The following is a 24,563-nucleotide window of genomic DNA, read 5'->3' on the forward strand; positions in this document are numbered from 1 at the left end:
GATGCCTCCACCATTCATAACACCAGTATTATACTGTCAATTTGGTAAACATAAGTTGATATGCAACAAAGATGTAAGTCCACACATGAAGCTCTTTACAACAGTATTTCAACTTGTCCCATAACAATTCAAAAGTTTTAGCTCACATAAAACATCTCTTACACTCAAAAGGAAGATGTTTGATAAACAGAAGTTGGTATAAAGCAGTGGCCCAATGCACAAACAGTCTGAAGAGTAAAATTAGTCACAAGTAATGACGTCATTATAAATAATGGCTTGTAATGTCATAGCTAATGATCAATTTTACACATAAAACTGTTTTTTTTTATATCAACCTTGGAATTCTCCTCATTACTATAGGTGGGTCCTACTTACGAAAATGACAGGCATGTCCTTCATAGGCAGTTTTAGAGCAATCACACGATACTCCATTCCAGTCAGCCAGACATCTTCCTTCATGCTGACAATGAGGACCATTATTACAGTGTGGTATCAGATGGCAACCATCAGCTATGACACCATAGATTCCTCTGTGTGTGTGGAGAAGATATATGGGGTCATGTGACACATTCTGTATGACTAGATTTCTGATGCAACCCACAAATCCATCATGTGCTAAAAACATAAACAGAGAGTAAAGGTAATACAGAGAATCATTCTGGAGTAGATTTCATAAAATGTTGTTCATAAATATTTGATTGCAAGTTTTGACAAAACAATGAGTGAATAGACAGTTTTGTAACCTATCTAAGTTATCATTCAGGGGAAAACAAAATCTTGGTCACATGAAAAAGTCTTCATATACACATTAATTTTACAAAAAATGCACTATTTAAGGATATTTTAAACAAAGTCTTTTAAAACAGGTTATTGCTAAATAAAGGATGTCACTAAGACAAGTCTGACTGTATTGTGATGTCAAATCATAGGCTAATTTTTTGGTAGAAACAATATTTTCCTGACTGCAAATGAGTAAGTAACATTCCTATTACAGCAAAGTCTCCATTATCCATTTTGTTTAAATGACATGAAAACTGAACAATTACACGTTAAGTTTGTGTATTTAACATATTTAACAAGTTTATGTAATACCAATACCAACCCCCATAAACCTGTCTGAGGCCATGACCAAGAACCATCTGGTCTGTCAGCTGTAACAGCCCTGTATGGTTAAATTTCTTGGATAAGTCATCTATCTTTATGTAGGTTGACCTATCAAGAAACACATGAAGGGATTATACATATTGTAAATCTAGAATACTTTGCAACCTGTATGGGCTTATTTTCATAATTCATTGCAGGACAATAAAAATTCATAAAATAAAGAACAATACCAGCTAAATTCATATTCAGACAAATGAAAAGCTAAAAATTCCTAGAAAGTGTGAAAACATATCTTTTTATTGTAAATGTTTGCAGTAAACTGAATCTGGGAATACATGTATTTCAAAGCCAGAAAATGAATACATTTACAGAATTATTTGTATAATGAGATTCTGGTTATTCATTGTTAAAACTTCTCTACATATGATCAAATATTCATTGTTTATGGTTTGGTGAATTGTTATTTCTACAGTGTGCTTGAAAATGTTATTGTGTGTTTAAACTGAAAAGCTATGCATTTTCTTTGGAAGATGAAATCTTACAAAAAGGGAATTTGTTGGTTCCGAGAGATTCACAAATTAAAATTTTGCCAAACTGCCTAATTGCTTTCAAAGTGTATTAGTCAGCAAACAATTTCTATCTCTAGGATTTTGTAGATTGAACAGAGGTTTAAGTTTCAATGATACCATGAACATAAAATATTACCTTTCCTTAAAGTGTAAATGTAGTGTATGCCATTCATTATTATTGACAACACGATCTATGATAATATCTTTGGATGTGTCTGGATTTCTAGTAGATGGTACCAACTGTAGGATAACCTGATGATTTCTAATCCATATCTGTAAATAAATACTGAATATTAAAGTTAACTGACTAATGGATACTTCCAACCTATTCTATAACATACCATAAATGTAAGTTATTTCACATTAGTTTCAACTTTTTGGCAAAATTGAGAAATTGAGGAAAGTGAGCCTGCAAGTCAAATTTCAAGCTCATATGAGCAGTTTATGTATACTTTTATATTTGTTATCATGTAAAACAAAGTAAGATTTTCCAGATGTTTCATCAATTTCCGTGGTCAACAGAAACAAAGACATTCTAAATGAAACTTGAACATTTAACTTAGCCTTCTTTGAAAGCAAGCATTTAAAGAAACTTTGTCATACACACTTTTCAAGTGCTCTATGAAATCAATGCAAATTTACATTTTGTTCTCTCACCTCAAAATAACCAATTCCAAAATCCTCCAGGGATATAACTCTTGCGTAGAATATAATTGCAGTATCCCGTACAGTCCTGAAGCCAAACATGACTTGAAGATCCTTTCTAGAGGGTGTATCCAATACAATCATTGTGTCTGACTGAGGGAAGGAGAGAGGAATGTTGTCTACTTTATGACAGCCATAGTAGGGTTTATGACCACCACTGTGTATGACCTGATCATTTCCATGTTTCATCTCATAGACAAGTGACATGTCATTGACATAGACATTCTTTAGACATCCGATGAAATTTAGAGTTACTTGCAAACCTGAAAAATGTAGAAGAATAAACTATAATTATAAACATTCACTACTTATAAGTTCCATTCCAGAACATGCAGGACTCTCAGAGAATTTCACTTCAAGAATAGTTGTACAATTTTACAGATTTCAACAAATTATTTCCATATGTAATGCAGAAAAACATTGGTGAAAATAAATACTACAGTGGCATACAAAAACAAAACTACACAAAAACTTATCTTAGGGGGGCACTTCTAAACAACTTGTTGCACATTTTTAAATTTTACATTGAATACACATTTTGGTAGAAGGAAATTTCCTAGTTGTGAGCTCTAATCTATCAGATTCTGAAGTTAATTCCCCTTAATGTGGTATAGAATAAGCATCCTACATAACAGAGAGTTAATCAATTTAAATAAGGTCTCACTAAGAAATATGCATTATATGTACATTATTTGTGTGTATTCTGATCAAAAGTAGTCAAAGTAAAGCTGAGAATGTGTACTATAAAATCATATTTTTTAATTTACTACAAAAATGTATGAATATTGTTTACATTTGCCTCCATGCTGTCAGTTAGCACAAAAGGTAAAAATGTTGATTTTCAGTATTTTTTATTCAAGAAAATTTTGTTAAGAATTTCTACTATCATTATACCATTAGAATAATGGTTTTGAAAGCCTTATTTTCCAAGCTTACCAATGGTATGCAACTAAAAGGTGTCATTTGTCCTGGGAATTCACAGTGAAACATAGAAAATTACTTGTTTAACTTGTAAAGTAATGGAAACATTAGACATGGTAAGTGAGACCTAACAACCATACTCTTTATTTTCAACATATCTTAAACTACAAAACATACCTTTGGTGATGACGAACATGTCACCCCCACCAAAGAAAATTTCAGGGTCAAGGCTTAGTACGTAGTCACTGGAATCTGTAGTTTTGACCTTGACCTCTTTATCTAAGCTAAAGGTCACTGTGTTTTTGTTATGATAGATTGTCAAGTTGTGCCATCTAGAAATAAATCAAGGAAGAACATATGACTTTCAGCAATCTTGTATTGTCAATTATCAATGAAGAGAAGAGTCAACTTAAATGTTGATATATACCATGCAAATCTCAAATAACTAAACTTACACATAGAAACCATGATCAATGCATGTGTAAATTATGAATATAGATGGTGATTAAAGCATCTCATGGCTTTGCGACTAGAATTTTGTCCATCCAGTTTGTGTCAAGACAGGTATGCTTAAAGGATGAAATAAATGCACAAATCGTCCAACAAATTTTTTATAGCCTTGTAGAATTCAAAAAGATAAAATCCTATAGATTGTGACTTATGTACAAAAAAAATGAAGCAGGTGAGAGAATAAGCATTTCAAAAAGTGTGACTTCCTTTAACTCCAAATAAGGAGAGTAGAAAGACAGCATGAAAAGGCAAGAATTTAGTTTTGGGAATTCATAACAATATAAGATTATTTGTAGGCTACAGCTAGATATAATAGCAAAACAGTTGAGGAAAGTATGGTTACATCATTCAAACTTGATAAAACTCTGAATTTGAAATGTGATTTAAGTTTGCTGGCCAATTTGTTTGTTTTTGGTTTGTTCTTTCCTTAGTTTGTTCGTTCATCCATTCATTTATTCATTCATATTGTTGGGATGTCAAGGGTCTTGAAGGATGATGCTGATGATGACTAAGATGACAGTGTGATACCATTATTCTATCAAATTTTCTTTGCAGTCATATAAAAAGTTGGAAGAGTAGCTCTATATAATATGCATTTGTCTTAAATTGAAGTCCATATAAGCAGATAAAGTAGAGAAATTAACACAGTTTTTTTTCAATAAACAAATCTAAGTTCTTTAGCAGATTCCAGTACATGGTCAAGATTGAGTAACCTTTCAATTTCTCTACATTAATGAAATGACAAAATAAAATTATGTGTTACATTTAACACCAAAGATCATTATTTCTAAGCATTTCAGAACACAGTTATTTTTCACCACTTCAGAGCATTAGGGAAATTGCACTAACTGTTTTCAATCAGTATCATTTGTTTTAAACAAATGTTATCATCTAAAACTGTACAACATTAAGACAAAAAGAGGATTTATGAGTGTTAATCAATAGACTTTTATATTCATAAGACTAATTAAACATTTGTGCTACACAATGTGTAAAATACATAGAATGAAACAAATACATGAAACATACATTGACATTTCAAACTTTAAATACTGCATATGAGTAACTTTTTATGTAACTTCAGTCATTTCTAAAGAGTGTTTCTTTTTACATGTATCAGTAATTTAAAGATATTGACTTCTGGTTGCTTTTTATCAGAGTAGACTATACAGTAATTTTGTGATATTTCAGTGATTGAAGGTGAAAATATAATTTTACATATACAGTACTGGGCAAGGTACCTTTAAAAAATCTCATATTGAGTTTTTTTTTTCTCAAATCCTTACTCAACTCAATTTCAACACAATAATCAGAGTACTTGAAATTAAAGATTTAAGGATCATTTTGAGGTTATGTATAAAAAAAAGTGTCTGGCCTGGTTTTCTGAAACCCTTGAAGTTTCCCTTGTCTTCAATTCTAGAATCTGACTTGTGGAAATTAAAGTTTTGGAAGAATTTTAGTTAAATCATGATACAAGTTCTTAATGCAATGGGGCCCAGTGCTTACAATACTTGGTGCTCATTATACAAAATATATTGGAAAGAAATATAATATAAATATAAATACATGATCATCAGTTTCTGACAGTTGGTAGAAGTAAAGATAACACAAAATATGAATTGCAAAATGATAAAAATAAAAAAAGTATATTACTGATGATCCAATTTGCCAATACATAATAAAAAGAATTCTGTCATTTCTAAAACTTAAATTTTACCATCTATTGATCAAGAAGTATACAGTGGGATCACTTGTATTTCAAAAAGAATGTCTTATCACTTAAAGGTTACCTGGATATAGCAGCTCAGGGGTCAATTATCCAAAAAGTCTAAAGAGAAAAATTGGTTGAATCAATTGATGTCACATTGCTGACAGGACATCATAACACAGGACTTATTTTACAATCACAAATTTCTTGAAACTGTCCACAGATCCCAAGCCTCTTTCACGATAGAAGAAATGGTTATTTCATTAAAGAATATATAAAGAATGGCTGGATTAAAATCTCTACTATGAAACTCAAGATGGTCAAGATATTTTCTTTCTTTTTGACTGTAAAATGACATGGCATTTTATTTCTGTTTTGACGAAATTATAAAGTATGTTCCTCGATTAAGTTAAGAAGTCTATACTTTCAGTCCCTATTAAGCAGATGTCAAGCTTTAAATAAACTTTAACATCTGATGTGAAGAAAACAACATGAAAATCATATTAATGGGGATTTATCTAAAAAAAAACCAATCAATTAACTGTTTTTTTTGTTTGCATTTCATTTTTTACATTCAAATTCAAAACAAATTTCCTATTTGTATTGGCAAATTGTCATATAACACAAAGCATGAATAATTACAGCCTATAATGCACATGCAGGGGAACATGCAATCATAAGCAGGTCGATGAGAATGTTGCCTTACCGCTTCTCCTGCCTATAATGATGTATACATGTAATGTTAGTTACCCTTTACACCCTTCTCTAACTATATTATATTGTCATCTGTCTATTACTTGATGGAAATTAAAAATGGACTACAACTTATTACATGGTGGAAGTATGAAATGGACTATAACATATTCTTACGATATTATATTTAGAATATCCTCTTATACTATCTCTTTGTCCATTCTATGATGGAAGGATGAAATAGATTGTAATAAAATCTCATCTGATCCCATTTTTATACTTTCTGTCTGTAAAACATTATCCGATCAATAATTATCAAAACGAAATACACTTCAACAAGTCAACCTATATAAAAGTTCAACTGGACTTTTTTTTCTGAATTCTTACTAGCTAAAAATCCTATCTTATTTTCAAGATTAGAACATGTAAAGATACCTGAGGTTTGAATAAGGTATTCAAGTTGACGAGGGAAATTAAACCACATGGGTAAAAACCACACAAGGATATGAGAATATCAAGAAGGAGAAAGAATCACATAGGAATGTCCATTCTTCAGCAAAGGGGGTCTTATGTCTGTTTACCTAAAATCATTCACAGCAATACCAAGATCTGCTTCCAGGGTCACATCATTGCGAAATCCTACAGAGGCAGTCACGATCCCTTCATGAACAGAGGCAATGACATGGCAGTCGTAAGGATAACTGCCAACTGCATAGATCAGTACTCCAGAAGCTCGGTCAGACTTAAAATGAATCAAGTTTATGTTAGAGTTTATCACAAGTAGAGCAAATATGAGTACATGTGTATCAAAGCTAGTGATTTTTAAAATTCAAGTTTGATGGTTTAAGTTTTTACAAGAAATCATATGTTTTAATAGACAAAAATGGTATTTTCTAATTAACTTTAGGTATCCTTTCCCAGTAAGAGGTATTAGCTGCTTTCTGTTCTATCTTTAGATGTGAATCTTCTCCCATAACTTGAGAGTTATTGCATCTGAGGATTTGGTTGTGTATCAACAGAATACTTTTTAAAAAATCTCCTAGTTGAAATATTTGAAACTATCAAAGAAGTATTTCTCCAACATGTCTTTTCAATTGAAAACTTGTATTGAAATGAATTATCATTATATATACCTTGAACTGTAGACTAAATATATTATGATCAGTAAATTGTCTGTCCTCAGGTTTGTCGTACAGTTTATAGGTAATCCATTCATATCCTCTCAATGTTATTTTGGTTGAGCCTGAAAATATCATGTATGGGAGATAACTCTAACTGCCTTAAATCAAATATTAAATTTCTAAAAGAGGCTTATTTAAATTAACTTCTATTTGAGCACTGGTACCAGTACATTAAGATTCCAGTCCTTAATAAATAAAACTGCATTAAGAATGTAGTATAGGTGAGTATGTTTCTCAATATTCTACACAATTTCATGTACTGTGTACATATTTCTATGTGAGGTACCAATTTGTATGTTTCTATTACAAATATTGACTCCTAAACTCAATGTAGTTCTTCATTGTGAACATTGATGATTAAATAGAAAGTAAAATGATAAAATTAACAAACCAACAAAATGAAAAAAATTGATACCAAAGAGTAAAATTTCATTCATAGAAACCCAAATTTGATTTGAAAATCAAACTTTTTTTAAGGTTTAACGGAAATCTTCACAAAAAAGAGCTTGCAGATTGATATTTATAATGCACACATAATACCATGTAAACTATAAATCTAATTAAAAATTTACCAGTGAGGTACAATGTACCATATTAATATTGCAAGAACCTAAGAATGGCTGAAATAGATTTTGAAATTGTCTATTGATTAGTCATCTTTGGCAAAAAAAAAATGAATAAATAAAGAAGGGAATTTCAATAATTAGCAGGTATCTTGCATGTAAAGCATATGCTAGATCAGAATCGCTCTTAAAACAGAAAAATCGTTTTCACATACATGAAGTTTCACACACCATACTACTTATAAAGTAGAAAAACTGTGAGCAATGCTCACTTACCTGAAACCCCCTGCCCCCATTTTGCAGACATGCAGACAAAAAAAAAAAAAACTGATTTGGGTTAAAATTCAAAATAGGACGTGCACAACGGGAATAGGTAATACAGATTCTGTAAAAATTTCATGAAGTTCCATTGAGTGGTGTAAGATAGGTAATGAATAATAGATAGGTACCCCTGTGTGTAACAGAAGGTAGAAAGGAAGGAAGTAAGGACAGAAGGATGGACACCCTGTAACTATAAACCCCTTCTTAAAGTTGAGGAGGGGCTATAATTAATATTACTACCACTATTTATAGTCCTGTATACCTACCCTTTTGCTCACAGAACTCTCCCTGTAAACCAGTACCATAGCAGTTACATTTAACATGAGAATAATGATTGGTACATGGTGTTCTTGCATGACATGGTGTCTCTGTTACACATTTATCCTGGCACCCTGTCTCCACCGGTCCTGTGATGATTGGATTGTAGACAGTAATGTATGTCCCATTTGCATTGTTGATTTGAATGTCTTTTATGCAGCCAATGAAGGGATGATGTTGGGATTCTTTATCTTTTCCTGAAAGAAAGAAGCAAATATATGGCTATGAAAGTTAATTAGGACAAACAACATTTCATCATTTTTTTAAGATAAGAGGTAACATACTTTGTTTATTAAAGAGCACACAGCCAACAATGATAACCTGAGACCAACAACTCTACTCAGACAGTGTTATAAGTTTGGAAAGATTTGTGGCAAACTATACAAATTTTACTCTACATGCTGCACCTAATCAATGCTCTTAGTTTTTGGAAGACTCTTTGTTGCTCCTTTTATTAGCGACTATTCTTTCAGCTATTGTTTCTTTTTATATTTATTTTATTTATCTTTTAGTTCTTGATGTATAGATTCTCCTTCAGTAATAAGTGGTTCAATGTATTTCTAAACTTGAGATAATATAATTTAGCTTTTCAATGCTCCCGCTTTAGCAAGCATGTCAAAAACTAAACTTTACAATAGAGAGTAGAGATGTAGTTTAAATAAAGAATAGGATGGAGAAGAATAGGTTTCTCCCATGAAATCAATATAAAACTTGGAAAATGCAAAACGGCAGAAACACATCACAGAAATTTAATCACTGCCCAATGGTTAAAAAGTCACATGCATTTTTAATCACTAGCTTAGAATGGGAGATACAGCTTGAACTTTAATTACCCTTAACATCATTTTGATCTGCTTTAAAAGTTTCCCTTAAATATTCCTAGTGTTCCATTCATAAAAAGTAAACTTATGACCTGATTTTGTATAATATTTTAGTAAATATACATTAATGCCAAGATTTTTATGGCCCAGCTATGTATATTTTGTTCCGGACATTGATTACCAATAAAGAGGCAAAAATATAGAATTCAGAATTCCTTGTTACATCAAGTTCAATGTACTAAAATACTAATAAACAGCAATGTTTTCATGAAAGAAAGAATTCGTAGACAGCTGAACACTTGAATAAACAAAGCTTGCAATTTTATTTCTATGCTGAAAAAGACATGTGTGCAGTTCATAAATTAAAACCCAGAATTACTGAAGTTAAAAAATCTATAATTAAGAATGCTTTTTAAATTCAATTTTGAGTTTATTTTGACAGAACATATCATAGACTTTTAAAAAAAAAATTTGATTGGTATTTTAAGTTTTACTTGTTTTTTCGATGCAGTCAGTATAGTTTCGCTATTTACCCTTTGACCCTAGAGATGCTCTTCCATGGAAACACAAGTCACCTGATCAAAATTCTACCTATTTCCCGATTGGCCGAATATTGATAACTTAGTGGTGTTTGAAAAACCTGAATCGGAAATTGCCATGCGTTATTTCCTGAATGAAATGAAGAAAATTATCAGTAAAAAGAACAAATTTTACTGCATCGGCTATCTTTTTTTAAAGATAGTACTTGTTTTAAGTTTTAAATGGAAACAGAAAGCTAACGACCCAAAAATGACACAGAAAGAGCAACTCTACTACAGCAAGTAAAATAGTAATCTCAAGGGGATAGAGTTGATTTATTACCTGATGAATTGCCTTAGGTAGATAACTGGAAAATTGACAAGAAGATTTTAAGTTTTATTATTCTATTTTAATGATATTTTTAGGTATTTGAAACAATGTCTGAAAGGAAACTAAATTCTCCTTCTAAATTGTCCAGTTAACAACGTTATTAAATCATAGGAAGACTATCTCTATCCCATGAAGTTGACTGTTTTACTTATGATAATTTCAAAAATATTTGGAACCTATGTTTTCTGATTATATTGTATAACTGCAAAGTTTTCAACATAATGAAAAAAAAAAAAACAAGCCCCTCTTTTACAAATTAACATTAGTCAAAACCAGAACATAATTTTAATGAAAAAGTACCTCCAAACAGTGTGACAGAGGAGAGTTTGTTCCAATCAATGAAGTATGCTGGACTAGTAAGGGGTTCTGATTGGGCTACTCCATCCAAGGACACAATGAGGTCACCTGAGGTCAGAAGTTGTAGTTCTAATGAATGCCAGTGATCATCATTTAATGCTGAAATGGAAATAAATCATCGTTTTTAAATGATGATAAAGTATTCTGTAACATATTAATTATAAGTAAACATAAAATGTTTTTATTTGAATTGATTTGTCAATTCTTTAGGTCCTGATCATCTGTCACTGATGAAAAATCACCAAATTAAAGTTTATTCTAACAAAACTATAAACACATAATGCATCAAATATGATCCATGCAACAACAACAACAACAAAAAATACAAATGGCAATATTTACCCAATTTTGTTGTTTTTTGGCAGATTTTATGCTTCCATAAAACTGACAATTGATTAAAACCATTTTAAAACAATTTCAATCATCCATTTAACAGTGTATATCACATTTTTATACCTTACTTCAAACATTTTTTTTCTTTCAATAGGGGTGGGGGCAAATATGGTCCTTATTGTAACTTATCCTTTACTCTGGCAAAGTAAGAGTATCTCCATACTGCATGGATGGCAAAAAGGTCAGAAAACAGTTTGCCAGACAACATTGATGGAATATTCTAAATTATGTAGATATATGGATAAACCTTATTTGGTCGATTTTAACTGTTCAAAGTATTAAAGTTTTTTTTAATGAAATTTCACTTCTTGTTTCGATTAGACTTTCTGGTTTAATCAAACAACAGAAAAAACAATAATATTGAAACACAGAAGCAATAGCTTTAATCCAAAGCATTCTTCTTCTACTAATCAGTATATCATCTACCAATTCATTCTGATAAAGTTTCATAGGGAATTTATGCCAAGGGTGTTGGCCCCAGCCAAATATTAGGCCAAATGGTAGATTCTCATCCATCATTCACAAAAAATATGGGATGGATGGGAGGATTTTGTTTTTATTTATTTCTTACCAGATATTTGCAAGCTTAATTTCAGTCGTCATCATGAACTCGTGGATCGTTATGGTGTATCCGTCAGCACCATGAAAACTGTTTTATTCAATGGGTCATAGTTTTCATTTCCTCGTTTGTCTACCCCGGACTTGACTTTTTATGAGCAACTCGGCCGGTGTTTCTAGAAAAGCAGAGGATGCTTACCCTACCAGCGCACCTGGTCCATGCTCCCAGTTTTTAGTGGAGTCCGAGTTGCTCATTTACTTTTGTTACTTTGTATGTATGATTTTAGTTACTTTATGTTCTTTGTTGTGTATGTCTGTTTTCCATGTCTGGTCTTTGTCCCTGGATTACATTCTTTTGATTACCGCTATAACCTTGGTTCCCTTGATTACTCTTTTGAAGTATAGATATGTTCTAAATCAATTGCCGCATCAGTCTCAGAGAAGAAACATCATTTTAGTCACCAAGAAATGAAAGATTTGTGTGTTATAGTATCTCAATACTACAAACTGATGCTAAAAAACCCTGATTTTGAAATTTTTTCTTTTAGGGTTGGAAGGGGATAATAATCTACTGATTAATTTTTGTTGGCCTTATCACTAGAATTAAAGGAAGCATAAAGACATCTTTTTTTCTATTAGAGGCGGCATTAAGACATATCTACAAAACCGGAGGAAGTTGCATTGGCAGAATGATCTGCCTATGGTAGAGGTGATTCATGGTGTAGAAAAACTCACTAAACAAACAATGCTTTTTTGGTCTGCATGTACAAAATAGTCCTGTCATTATTCAGATCTGTATTTTTGAGAAAACCCTATTTATCTCCAACTTAAATCAACAAAATCAGATCAAATAAAGAATGATAACTCTTGCAAAGTGCCAATTTCATATATAATCAATATAATTTTTATCTTTATAGCACAACATCTGAATGACAAACTAAGACTGATAAAATGGTCTGTAACTGTTTCTGAATTTAAAATTAAAATATGAAATTGGTTGGTATTTGACATGCATAAACCAACTTCTGTCTTATTTTTAAAAAGATTGCTACCTCTGTATCATAACCTTTTCTTTTAACAAAGCCAAATCATACACATTTTTTTTATATTCATTAGGAGTGAACCACATTCTCTCTTTTTTTCTCTTGATGAAAACCTACTATAAAGTTAACAATGACCTTCTACTTCTTTTCTGAAACCATGCAATTGTGAGCAATTGTTATAATCCATGAACAAGTATCATTCTATAATGAATAAATTCTTCTGTATTGAGCTTACTGATTATTTCATGAGGTTAACATGTGAGAAGTGTATTTTGTACCATGAGAATGGTGATTCAATTGTGATTAGCAACTTGAATGATTAAGAAGTGTTAACCAATTTATGAAAAACAAAATGTATTAACTTAAAGGCAGTTCAAGTCAGCACTTGTCAATTTCTGTTGCCAGACCCTTGAAATATCATTTACCTAGGTCCTGAACCTATCACATTTTCATTTTTCGCTTAATTTTGGGGACCTTCTATTTTCTTATATAGGATCTTTCATTTAGGAGGAAAAAAAATTCAGGACCATTCATTCTTTAAAATAAATTTGAACCCCTGCTTAAACTGCATGTACAATGTACTAATGCCCTTGAACTTCGCTGAGTACATTGTATTTAGATAAGTGGAAACGTGTTGATGGAGACAATATACAGCCCATAGCAGAGAGCTAACCATTCCAGAACATGAATTTTTCAATGAACTAAGAATACATTTGTAGGTCTCCATCTCTTGGGAATTGGTTCACTCAATTTAATCATACAACTATTGATTAATCCTATTACATAAAACCAAATTACAGATAACTTGATAAACTCAAACTGATATAGAAGAAGAGAAATTCAAAGATCTAAAGACAAAATGGTGTTCAATTAGCTAAAAGCATTGTGAGAGATATTCTAAAAACTACACTTTTTCTTATGTACAAATGTACTTTACCATGCATTAAAATAATGTAGAACATGAATACATCCCATGACTGTATAGTGAGTGCACTTGAGCATTGGATGATTGTGGTTTGCAAAAATTTGTTTATACAAAAAAATAAAGACAAGTAACAGATTGAAAACGAAAGAGGTTTCAAATGCACTACAAAAGCTCTTCATATAAAACAGACTAGAGTACAGTTTTGAGTTCAGCATTATTTATAGTGTTGTAAGGTTTAGAAGTTTAAAGCAAAAGTAAAGAGGACAGCATCACTCTAATCTTTTCATTCTTGAAATTGAGAGGTGCATAATGCACCTGATTTTCAACTTCCAGAATAGGGTGAAATCATTCCATCCATTGGGAGCCGAGATAGTTGCAACAAAAATGACTGACAGATGGAAGGACAGACAGACAAAGTGAATACTTGTACCACTCAAATTGTTGAATGGGTGTATAATTTGAGTGAAGGATATTTATTGCTTGTTTCTCCTCAAATCAATTATCAATTTATATAATATTAAACAAGTCATTCTGGGGTTTAAATCAATGTGTGTTTAGGATCAGGGACCCTAAATATCTGACCTACGACCTTTAAAATTACATTTACCAAGGTCCTGGACCTTCAAACTTTTTTGTTGACACCTTTTGAGGACTTTTGGTTTTATTCAAATGGACCATTAATACTTGGATAAGTCCTGGACATTTTACTCTTATGAGTAAATTTGAATGTCTGGGGCCATATTTGTAGACCTGATAAAACTATCATGAATAAAAACTTTTCATTCATTTTCTTGGTACATGTATGTCTTCATGTAAGAAAAATATCATTAAGAATAAACATTTGATAAAATAATTTTTTGAAAGTTGAGAGATTTAAAATTCTATGGACAAATTTTAATATTAAATTCATTTAAATTTACTAGAATAAAATTCAAATCTATTCTCTTTAGAATAAAGCTATGAAATTCAATATTACATTAAAATTTTCATACAATTCTGCATAGTAATTCAATAGCCTGATAAAATACATCATCTTTTCCAGTGACATAAATTTAAATATGTGACATAGACCTCAGCAAATAAAATTTTTACTAAAATTCATTAAAATTTTGGAAAATAATTAATGAACAAATATTTAATTGTACACAATGTTTACTTTTCTAGTGGATGCCGAGAGAAAAAAGAACAACTTTTGAATAATTGACTTAAAATTTGAAACCAATTCATGAGCACATTAAGATATCTGATCTTGCATTATTCAGCCAGGGAAATTATTTTCTGACAACCACTTGTAAAACATGAGAATAATTGAGAGAAAAATAACACAATTATTGTATAGAATATCTTTATGGTTACTCGGTTAGCTGCATAATAAACCAAAAACAAAAATATTGAGATTGTGGTTGCTTCAAGTTTTATGTATTTAAGTATCAGTCTTTCTAAAAATCAGACAGATCGCGATTCATGCATGTCAAAACCCACCGAATTCAATTTTATTTCTTGTTCAGAAACAGTTACTGATCACATAACCAGTCATAGTTTTTCATTTGGTTCCTGTGCTTTGGAGATAAAAATTATATAAATTGTACATGAAATCTGCACTTTGCAAGAGTTACCGTTCTTGATTTGGTTTGATTTGGTTGATTTTAGTGGGAGATGAATGTATGATTTTCTAAAAAGTGCAGATCTAAATGTTGAAAAGATTGTTGTTACGTGAAAGTATGGCATACATAGACTGAAAGAGCATCGTTTGTTTGGTGGGTTTTTCTTCATCATGAAGCACTTTACCATTGGCAGTGTCTGAATTTTATGTGGACTGGTACTTAAGTACTTCTCCATCTAAGAATCAGGCAAAATGTGTATAAGGTGTGGCACATGAAGAAAAAAACACAGAGATTTTATTGCATTAACCAAGTATTTATACCCGATTACCTCCACAAATAACCTTCAAAGTGTTTGTAAAATTTGCCTTTTCAGCTATTGATAGGTCAAATTTAGTTGAAATCCACTATGGAAAAATGGCGGGAAAATTTTCCTGCACTTTTTCCTTATATGAGCAGTCAAAAAATATCTACGTCACATTTGCTTCAGGATAAATTTTAAAAGCTTTTCAGTTGTTTTCTAGATGAATATATTTGTGGCAAAACAGACCAAATTGAGAAATATGATGTACCACCCATTGCCCGATTCTTACACAGAATGGTACTTAATACAAAAGGGCATGGATTACCAAATGTATTTATATAAAGTAAAACTTAGTTGAACAGTTTCCTTTGAAAAGTTAATGCAAAAGTGTATATGAAATGATTTTTCAGGGTATATGCTTATATAGACTGAACATGACTTCAACATGTAAAGAAAATAATTTTAACCTACAGAGCTGCAGAACCAAATAGAAGCACAAACTACCACAATATTTTGGAGATAAAATAAAATCAACTCCATAATGCACACCTGAATGGAATAATATATGTTGTATGAAATTTTGTACAGAATAGGCCATTTAGAAATTTCCAAATATTCATTGTTACATTTCAATAAAGTGGAATTGGCAAATTGCATTGGCCTTATGGTATCCTTGTACCAAAAAGAGCCATAAGTTAAAGTAAAGGGACTATGACCCCAAATAAAGTGATCTCTAAATAAAATTTTCGTCAATGGGAGACATGAGCAGGTGTACCTAAAAACAAAAAGAACATGTAAACACTGTATTTGGTCCATGCTACCAGTTCTTGTCAGTATAGGATCATTATACAATTAGTTTTCTTTATAGTGTATAGAGTTTTTTTTTTTTGCCAGGTGCTAATTTTAGCGAAATTTAACAGATTGGTTTACAACTAAAAAAAAAAGTTCTGCAAAATACTTATACTAGGTTTAAGAATTTAGTGCACCACTTAGCATCTGCCAAAATTAGAAAGCAAATTTTTTCTATATTCCTGTTCACTTCAAAATTGCAAAATTTTACCCTAGCCAAAATAACCTGCTTATGGTTCTGTGTTTTTCTGTTTCCTGGTTTCGTATTTGTTTTTTTTTTTTCATTAGTGTGATGACTGTGTTTTGAATATGTCTAATTATATAGTCTTCTTTATTATAACTGAGTAACATTTTTCAGCAAGCAACATTTTTCCCATAAGGCCAAAATAAAAAATTAGTTAGTTTGCCATAGCCATACCATAGGTAAGATACCAACCAGTCAAAAACCTCCAGACTGAAAAGTTTTTATTGGTGGTATTATATGTTATTTTTTTCTCTTATATGTGTTGAAATTTCAGACTTCGAATTATTTGGGCAAAACAAGTTATTTACCTAACTACCAACCCAATCTTTTTTTATGCACTTCAGGGATGGCAAACAGAAATATCTTTTAAGTATGGCCTAAATTCTTACCTTTTCCTACTAATACTGTCTCGACTAGGTTATCAATATGGTATGATATTTGCAAAGATCCTTCATGAAATTCAGCACAAAACTCATAATTATCTAACTTTGATTCCTTTAACTGTTTTAAATCCTTCAAAATATGACAGAATAATGTTCCATATCGATTTCGGGTACGAAATGACAATTTGTAATGTGGATTTTGATTGGATAAATTCAATGGATACACTGCAATATACCCTTCTCCTGTAAATGTCCACAATGAAGATGTCTTGTCTAATGATGACGATGAAATTTCAGATGAAAGTGCAAAAGGAGTTGCTGACGGTAATGAACTTTGAGCTAATCCTTTACAACTCCAGAACAACAGCAAAATAATCCTCAACACAAAATGTCCCAGGCACTTGTATATCACAGTCTTCATGTTGAAGTCTATTTCCTGGCTACTTTAACATTTGCAATGTTCATCTGAAAAGAAAGAAAAAAATTCAAACATTTTTATTTGCCAAAGTTTTTTCTCAAAAATACTTTTAAATGCTTCTAACATGTTTGACAGAAACCTCAAGATAGTTTCTGATGCAGTCACAGATATTTATCATTATTTTGTTTCCAATGAATGATAATTTTACCAGCTTACACTCATCAACCCTAGGAAAATTATCGAGGCCCTAATTTAATTAGTTTTTTTCCAAATTATTTTTTAGGATTTGGGTTTAAGATGTTTTACATTTTGAGTCTAGGCTTCACTCCCATCCACATGAAAAGGAAAATAAATAGGGCAATAATGGAAAATAAGGGGGGATGATAAAATGTTCAAAATGAACTCAACCTCTGTACCTTAGTACTAAACAACTATGCAAAGTATAAAAAAAATTCACTGATCTGTTCCCAAATTATCATCAGGAAACCTTCAGGGGACAGACAGATGGACACACAACTTTTCAGAGGGTTTGACATAATACCTTGTCAGTTCATGAAGTGGATATAAACACTCTGCAGTAGTATTTCATTTTCTGAACATAATGACCATAAAGAAGTAAGAAAACTCTAACATCTTGCTCCTATGATTATTTAAGCCATGATGTGAATATGCAAAGTTAATTGACATACAGTAACTTTATCTTGATGCTTATAAAAATTGCCAACATTAGTGCAATCCAAATCCACGAAAACTATGGTAAATAGGTATCCTCAGGAATTAATGCTTTTAGACCTGCACTGGTCAAAGCCGTAATATATGGCTGGTGCTTACTTGATCACTAAAGCCATTTCATTATTGTCACCATGACTTTTCTCATATCTTTTTCAATTTATTGACAGTTGGAAAATTTAAGTGAGGTAAGTGCAATATTATTTACATTCTTTTGGGATTGCATTGGCTTAGTATATCCATATTTCAAGCCATAACTAACATAGTTTGCACCTATAACAAAGATTTTTTGCACCAACTTTGGCAAGTGTAAATAATATATGCCTTTTCCTGGTAATTATCCAAGTATTATGCAATTGTAAATGCTCAATTGAAATAAATGTCAAGATAATTATTTAATAAATGTATGTGAACTTGCGTAAAATGAAAGTCCCCGATATGCATTAACAGGTACTGGTTTTAAATCTAAGTTTAAAAACAGGAACAACCATTTCATTACATAAGATCTAATAATTATATCATTGATCTTGTAAAAAGAGTAAAGTGATAGAAATCATTTATCTTCATTACTGGTCTATGGCATATAGCAAGCTGTGGACCTTAAGATTTGAAAAATAATTAATTCTTAACAAAGTTCATGAGAGAAATGTCCAGACCTGGGTCCCACAAACAAGTATTATTTTGAAGTGCCATTCTTAAACCATAATTCGAGTTTTAAAGAACATTTTCCGACTTTCGAATTATCAATTTATAAAAACTTTTTTGACAAGAAGAAAATAACCTATCAATGCCCTTTTTGAAAGATTGATAGTAATTTTACATATCCTATGGCAGATATTTAATGCATTTCAGCACAAGAATGTTTGATCAATTGAACCGACCCTGCTTTCCACTTGTCCAACAAGGTGAATTTGATATTTAATGTGCTAGATCATAGAAGCAAAATCTTAGGTATGTCACCCCAATTGGATACATCAATCTGACTGAGCCATTCATTACCTCACTATATCTTATATGCTTTGAGAATGGTGAAGAGGGAATAATATCAATTTAAGAGTCTCTGGTATGACATGGTTTTGGATCAAACCCAAGACCTCCACTTAAGGAGCCTTTTGAAAGAACCATAGAATAAACTCTGTGGCTATATCTGAGTATTAATGTATAATACAACAGTAAGAAATCAGCCAGAAACAACAGATTTGAGGAAAATGAAAAATATTAAAATTTAAGGAAAATATAGATTTAAGATGTACAATGTATAGTAAAGACATCACTTTAATGAGGACCTTTTTCACATCTGAAAACTCACCCAGATGATTGCATATGATATATCCCTTTATTTCACTACTGTTAAAACTATACATCCTGTTCAGATTAAGAATTTTGCTAATATTTACAGGAAAGGCACAGATTATCGTAAAATCTAGTGAACTGCATTGTTAAAGAAAATGAAAAAAAGAAAATTATTATGACAGATACAATAAAATTTATAATTTTCAAATTACTGATTATTAGACTAACATTCACAGAAAAACATTACTGTCACGCTTCACAATGCCTTGATGGGTAAATTGGAGAAAATTTGTCCTCCAGTCGGTCACTTACCCCACACCCATGAAAAGAGTACCAATATGTAAAATACCACAATAATTCTAGATAATTGACAGGAAATCTAGGCTTATCTGCCAGTTATTATATGAAATAATGCAACGGTGATGGTACATAATTAAATATGATAACTTTGTTTATCTGAATATCTTTGGCATCATTTCGAGCATAGTATTCGACCATTATGAAAACACACATAGAAACTTCACAGAAAATGTTACTAATGACACAACTGAAAGGTTACATAATGCCAATATCTAGATTAGAATTGATTATGCATTTACTAATGAAAAAAAATCTTGCAAAGCCAACACTGGTACTCAACATAAGCTTTTTTTCTTTTTCAGTTATATTCAACTACATTAAAGCATGACTGATGTCCTGATCAGCATTTACCCATGGTTCTCTACATACCATGAAACCAGTCTTAACAGAATTCTGAATGAATAATTGATTTGTTTTAATCACAAAACTTCTGATGTCCATCTGAACAGAATCCTAAATGAACTATTAACTTACTTAAATCATACATTATCAGAAATCCCTTTTAGTTTAAGTGCATTTTTTATACTGTAGAACCTGCCTAATTAGAACAAATTCATGAGTCCTAGAGGGATTCAGGTTAGACAGGTATTACTGTATGTACATTTTGGTTGGTTATCATGTTCTAGTTATGCTTAAGGTTATAAAATAGAGCTTCCAAAGTATAAATTTAGAGACATGACAGACAAACAGGTTGTACAGAAAATAGTGGCTGCATAGTGGTTTTATGATTCAGCATCATTTTAATATAAAATGTCAAAGTGCAAACACTGATGACCAATTTGGTAAGCAATGAATAATATACCGTAAGGTGGATTTTTTTTGGTGGGTGTAAAAGTTTACAAAATGATATACAAAACATTTTGGTGTTTCTTGTCTTGGCAGATGTTTAGTGGTGTACAAAGTACTCAAGCCCATGGTAAATATTTTATGCAATATATTTTGGCGTTACATGTATTTGACAGACAGCTAAATATGCCAAAATTAGCACCCTGTGAACATTATCTGCTATATGGTATGCACTATAAAAAGGTTTAACTTCCAGTATTACTGTTTACTAGGGTGAACCTGTCCAAATTAAGCCTTAAATAAACCCATCTAATCAAACAAGTGTTTTAAAAATACCGTCAAAAAGTTATTCTGAAGTACATATACAACATTGACACCTGTATTACATTTCTATTTTAGATTAAAACATAAAGTACAGAGGTTCAAGTTTACTATAAGAGTGGTATAGGTTTCAAATGATTAATCCACTGATGGAAAAGCAAAAAGGCAATAATATGACAAAACTGAATGCACTATTCAGAAAAAAAAACAATCAATCTACAATGTTACTGATTGAAAGGGGTTGAATGTCTGAGACCTAGACATATAAAATTTCAAAGGTTCTAGGTTAGCTATTGAGGTTCCCATACCTTCAACCCCAAACTAATATGAACCCAGGAATGTTCTATCACTTGTGTAACTTAGCATTCTCAATTTCCTGGAATCACATACATGTTAATCCTCAAACATAAGGGGGAACACAAAATCAATGAAATATTTAGAAACTCCCACACAAAAATATAGGATTTGTGGGTGGTTTTTGGTTAAAACTGTGAAAAATAAATAAATTTAATTTTTACATCAAAAAAATTTCCAACATGTCAATGGTAGAGAATCTCCAACATGAACTGTTTCAAAGTTTAACAGGTATGGAATCAGAATACAAACATTGGAAAGAAGTAGAAAATAGCAAAACAGACATTATTTTTTTTTATCTTATCAAGTATCAAAGTCCATTATTTGCATCATCATAAATGGCTCTTTGACAATGATACATTTAACTTGACAAAATTTGGCAAGGACACCTATCCTTTTAACTAATTCCTTCCAATCTTGTTTGTAGAAATTGTTGTCGAGAAATGACAAGATGCAATCCTAAATAAATAAAACAGCACCAAAAGAAAGATTGCCAATCAGAATGTAAATAAAACAAAGTCAGTTAATACACAGACTGCTTTATACTGCAGAATTCTAAACAAACATGGAACAATTAGGTATATAAGAGTTTTATGTAAACATCCATGATCTAAGAACTTTAAGGGTGCTGTTTTTTTTTAACCTGAATCAGCTAGTTTTTTGCTAGATATAATAATTTTTATCTCATAAATTGCCCACAAGTAATGGTCACCTTGATACTAAAAAATTAATACATTTGTATATAGGTGCTTGTGTTACTTCCATAACTATTTCATTTTAAACATATAATGAATAGGCTATAAAACTCCAGGTATAGATCTTTGATTTTTTTTTTTTATCTTAGTAAGGTTCATGTGAAGTAGTAATAGCATAGTGTTTACTTGCATAGCTCTCCAGCCTTTCCCAAAAATTATAGCCCAGGCCAATTCTGCATTCTAAGTATTTTTGATAGCAAAATGCAGCAAACCACAGCGTTAAATGGGCTGGAAAGAATACTGCCTGAAAATGTGTCCCCCTTTGATGAAATCTTTCAAAAACAAATGCCATACAAGATTTTACCAACACTTCACTCAAATTTGAAGGACACCCGGCAAAAAAGTAATCCAGACAGGATCCAGGCAACAAAATTATGATGACAGATTTACTAACAGACTGACAAGTCATAAAAATTATATCCTCAGTAACTTCTTAGGGTGGTATAAAAAATCAGAAAAGTTCTCCCATCAAGCATTATTAATTTCAATAAAACAAGAGGAAGTGTAAGCTGATCAGGAAGTAAATAAACCTATAGAAAATTTAATCCAATTAGATTGACCATATGCAAATCAGAAGGTAGGCTCCACTCACTGTTCTGAAATAGCACTTGTATTACAAGTACCAGTATATAATAAAACCCAAACTAATTTGTCTTGGATGTATTGAAATGATTCAATTTCATCAAGTGAGAGTTATTCTCTTCCCTATGGTAATTTTAACTTTTTTACGCTGGTGATGTGATGTCTGTTTTATACACGGAACTTCATTCATGAATAAATGTACTTATATTTAAGTAAGCATTTTACATTTGATATTCAGTTTGAAATCCCAATGTCACCTAATTTTGGTCTTACTTCCGTATATAAATACATTTTTGTGGTAAAATTGAAAGATAAAGAGTGAACCTCTACTTTTTGATATACTTATGTGTCAATCATAAGTGATTTATGCATAATCATTTTACTTCTGAATTAACATAACATTTTTATCATATTTTTATATAATTCTCATAAATAATAAAATCTACAAAGGTGAAACATTTTTTGTTAATGAAAATTTAGTTTTTGTGTACCATTCTTTATATCTCTGTCATAAATTGGAACATATCAGAATATTAGAACATTTTATTGAAGCTACAAGCCTAATGACCATGATAAATAAAATCAAATGTGGTTCAGCAAAAATAAGACACGCCTGCTAATATGAGTGAAAAACTACATTGAAAGTTTTTATTTCTAATATCTATGGTATTTGCAAATTTTAAATAGGTACTTTATTTTTTTAACGGCCCTCATAAAAAATTGTAACAAAACCCCCAAAATTCCAAAAAGACCATAATTGAACTAACCTTATACATCTGAAAAAATCTCTTCAAGTACAAAAATTCATTCTATGTACAAGACACTATACAAAAACAAGCTTATACAAAGCCAGATCATCTCCAATCTGATAAAGTGAATGAAAACCAAGTTCATTTTGTACTGAATGCCAAGTTGATGTAATAGAAGAGTGATATATTACTCTCACTTCTTTAATACACCTTCACATTTTTTATAAAGGGGATCTTTTTTTCATCCATTGATAATAAATTTTCTGATAGGTTTACAGTTGTTAAAGAATGAATGATCACAGATAAAGTGCAAAATTCGTTTGTTATATAACGTTGTTGAATGTTCACAAAGGTAGTTCTAATGTAACTTAGGATGTCATACCTCCAATTAAAGTAATTGACATTTTATGCTTAACAACATAGGATTTTTTTTGAAAATTTATTCATTTTTAAAGCATATTTTATGTGCCATATCTATGATTTTCTTTTTGGTTTTTCAGAGTTCAACAAGAACAAAATTTGATACCAATGTTAATGAAATTATAAATACTAGTATATTCTCCATAATATGAATTCTTTTAGAAATTGTTGGTAATAAAAATTTAGATTTCAGAAGATTTTTAGAAACTGCTTAAAAAGGAAAATTGGTATCAATAAAATTAAATAAGTAACAGCTTTCTTGAAACAACAATATAAATATGAACAAATCATCCCTGCCTTGCAACCACATTTTTGTGCAGTATTGCCAATTAGTTTTAGACTTTGCTAAACTAGAAAAACTTGAACAGTGAATCCTGTCTGAAACAAACCCTGAATAAACCAAAAGCATGTCTAAACCAGTGGTCGAATTTGAAAGTTTTGATGTCACAATACTTTGGTCTTTATAACATCATAACATTTGACTAATTTTACATCTATGATTTTTTGTGAAAGGACCGCAGACACCACTCTGAGTCATTTTGTCTCAGTTTTGAGGAGGTAGACCTAATGTAAGGGACAGAACACTTACAAATCAATGGAACGTTTGTATTCAGGCTCTTTATATCAATTACATATAAGCATCAAAGTAAGTTGGATTGATTTCATTCTGTTTCGAATGAAATTGAATATGATACAAACATGTTACTGATTTCAGGAGTTATGTCCCTTACCCTAGGTCTACCTCCTTAAATGAAGTTTTTCCCTGGATAAACTGAACACCTGTCTAAACCAAACAAATTTTAGAGTTCAGAAAAA

General features: G+C 31.1%; 1 protein-coding gene across 14 annotated transcripts in view; it reads right to left on the bottom strand.

The window, feature by feature from the left end:
• Window positions 1-24,563, bottom strand: part of LOC148628587 (axotactin-like) — a 97,278-nt gene that overhangs the window by 27,494 nt on the left and 45,221 nt on the right. For 11 of the 14 annotated variants that reach the window (XM_088590517.1, XM_088590532.1, XM_088590526.1 and 8 more), the window contains 11 exons: window positions 16,987-17,445; window positions 10,624-10,779; window positions 8,542-8,790; window positions 7,344-7,453; window positions 6,792-6,952; window positions 6,224-6,235; window positions 3,477-3,631; window positions 2,331-2,641; window positions 1,810-1,946; window positions 1,103-1,212; window positions 376-615 (listed from right to left, as the gene is read on the bottom strand). In XM_088590517.1, coding sequence (XP_088446643.1) covers window positions 376-615; window positions 1,103-1,212; window positions 1,810-1,946; window positions 2,331-2,641; window positions 3,477-3,631; window positions 6,224-6,235; window positions 6,792-6,952; window positions 7,344-7,453; window positions 8,542-8,790; window positions 10,624-10,779; window positions 16,987-17,401 — 2,056 coding nt within the window. In that variant the 5' untranslated portion in view covers window positions 17,402-17,445. Of the gene's footprint in view, window positions 1-375; window positions 616-1,102; window positions 1,213-1,809; window positions 1,947-2,330; window positions 2,642-3,476; window positions 3,632-6,223; window positions 6,236-6,791; window positions 6,953-7,343; window positions 7,454-8,541; window positions 8,791-10,623; window positions 10,780-16,986; window positions 17,446-23,345; window positions 23,484-24,563 lie in introns of those variants that run through there. The other 3 variants (XM_088590525.1, XM_088590537.1, XM_088590524.1) reach the window with 2 other exon arrangements.

This window comes from Perna viridis, chromosome 1, assembly GCF_037379345.1.
Source record: "Perna viridis isolate PV_CMFRI_1.1 ecotype Kerala chromosome 1, ASM3737934v1, whole genome shotgun sequence".
NCBI classification, from domain to species: domain Eukaryota; kingdom Metazoa; phylum Mollusca; class Bivalvia; order Mytilida; family Mytilidae; genus Perna; species Perna viridis.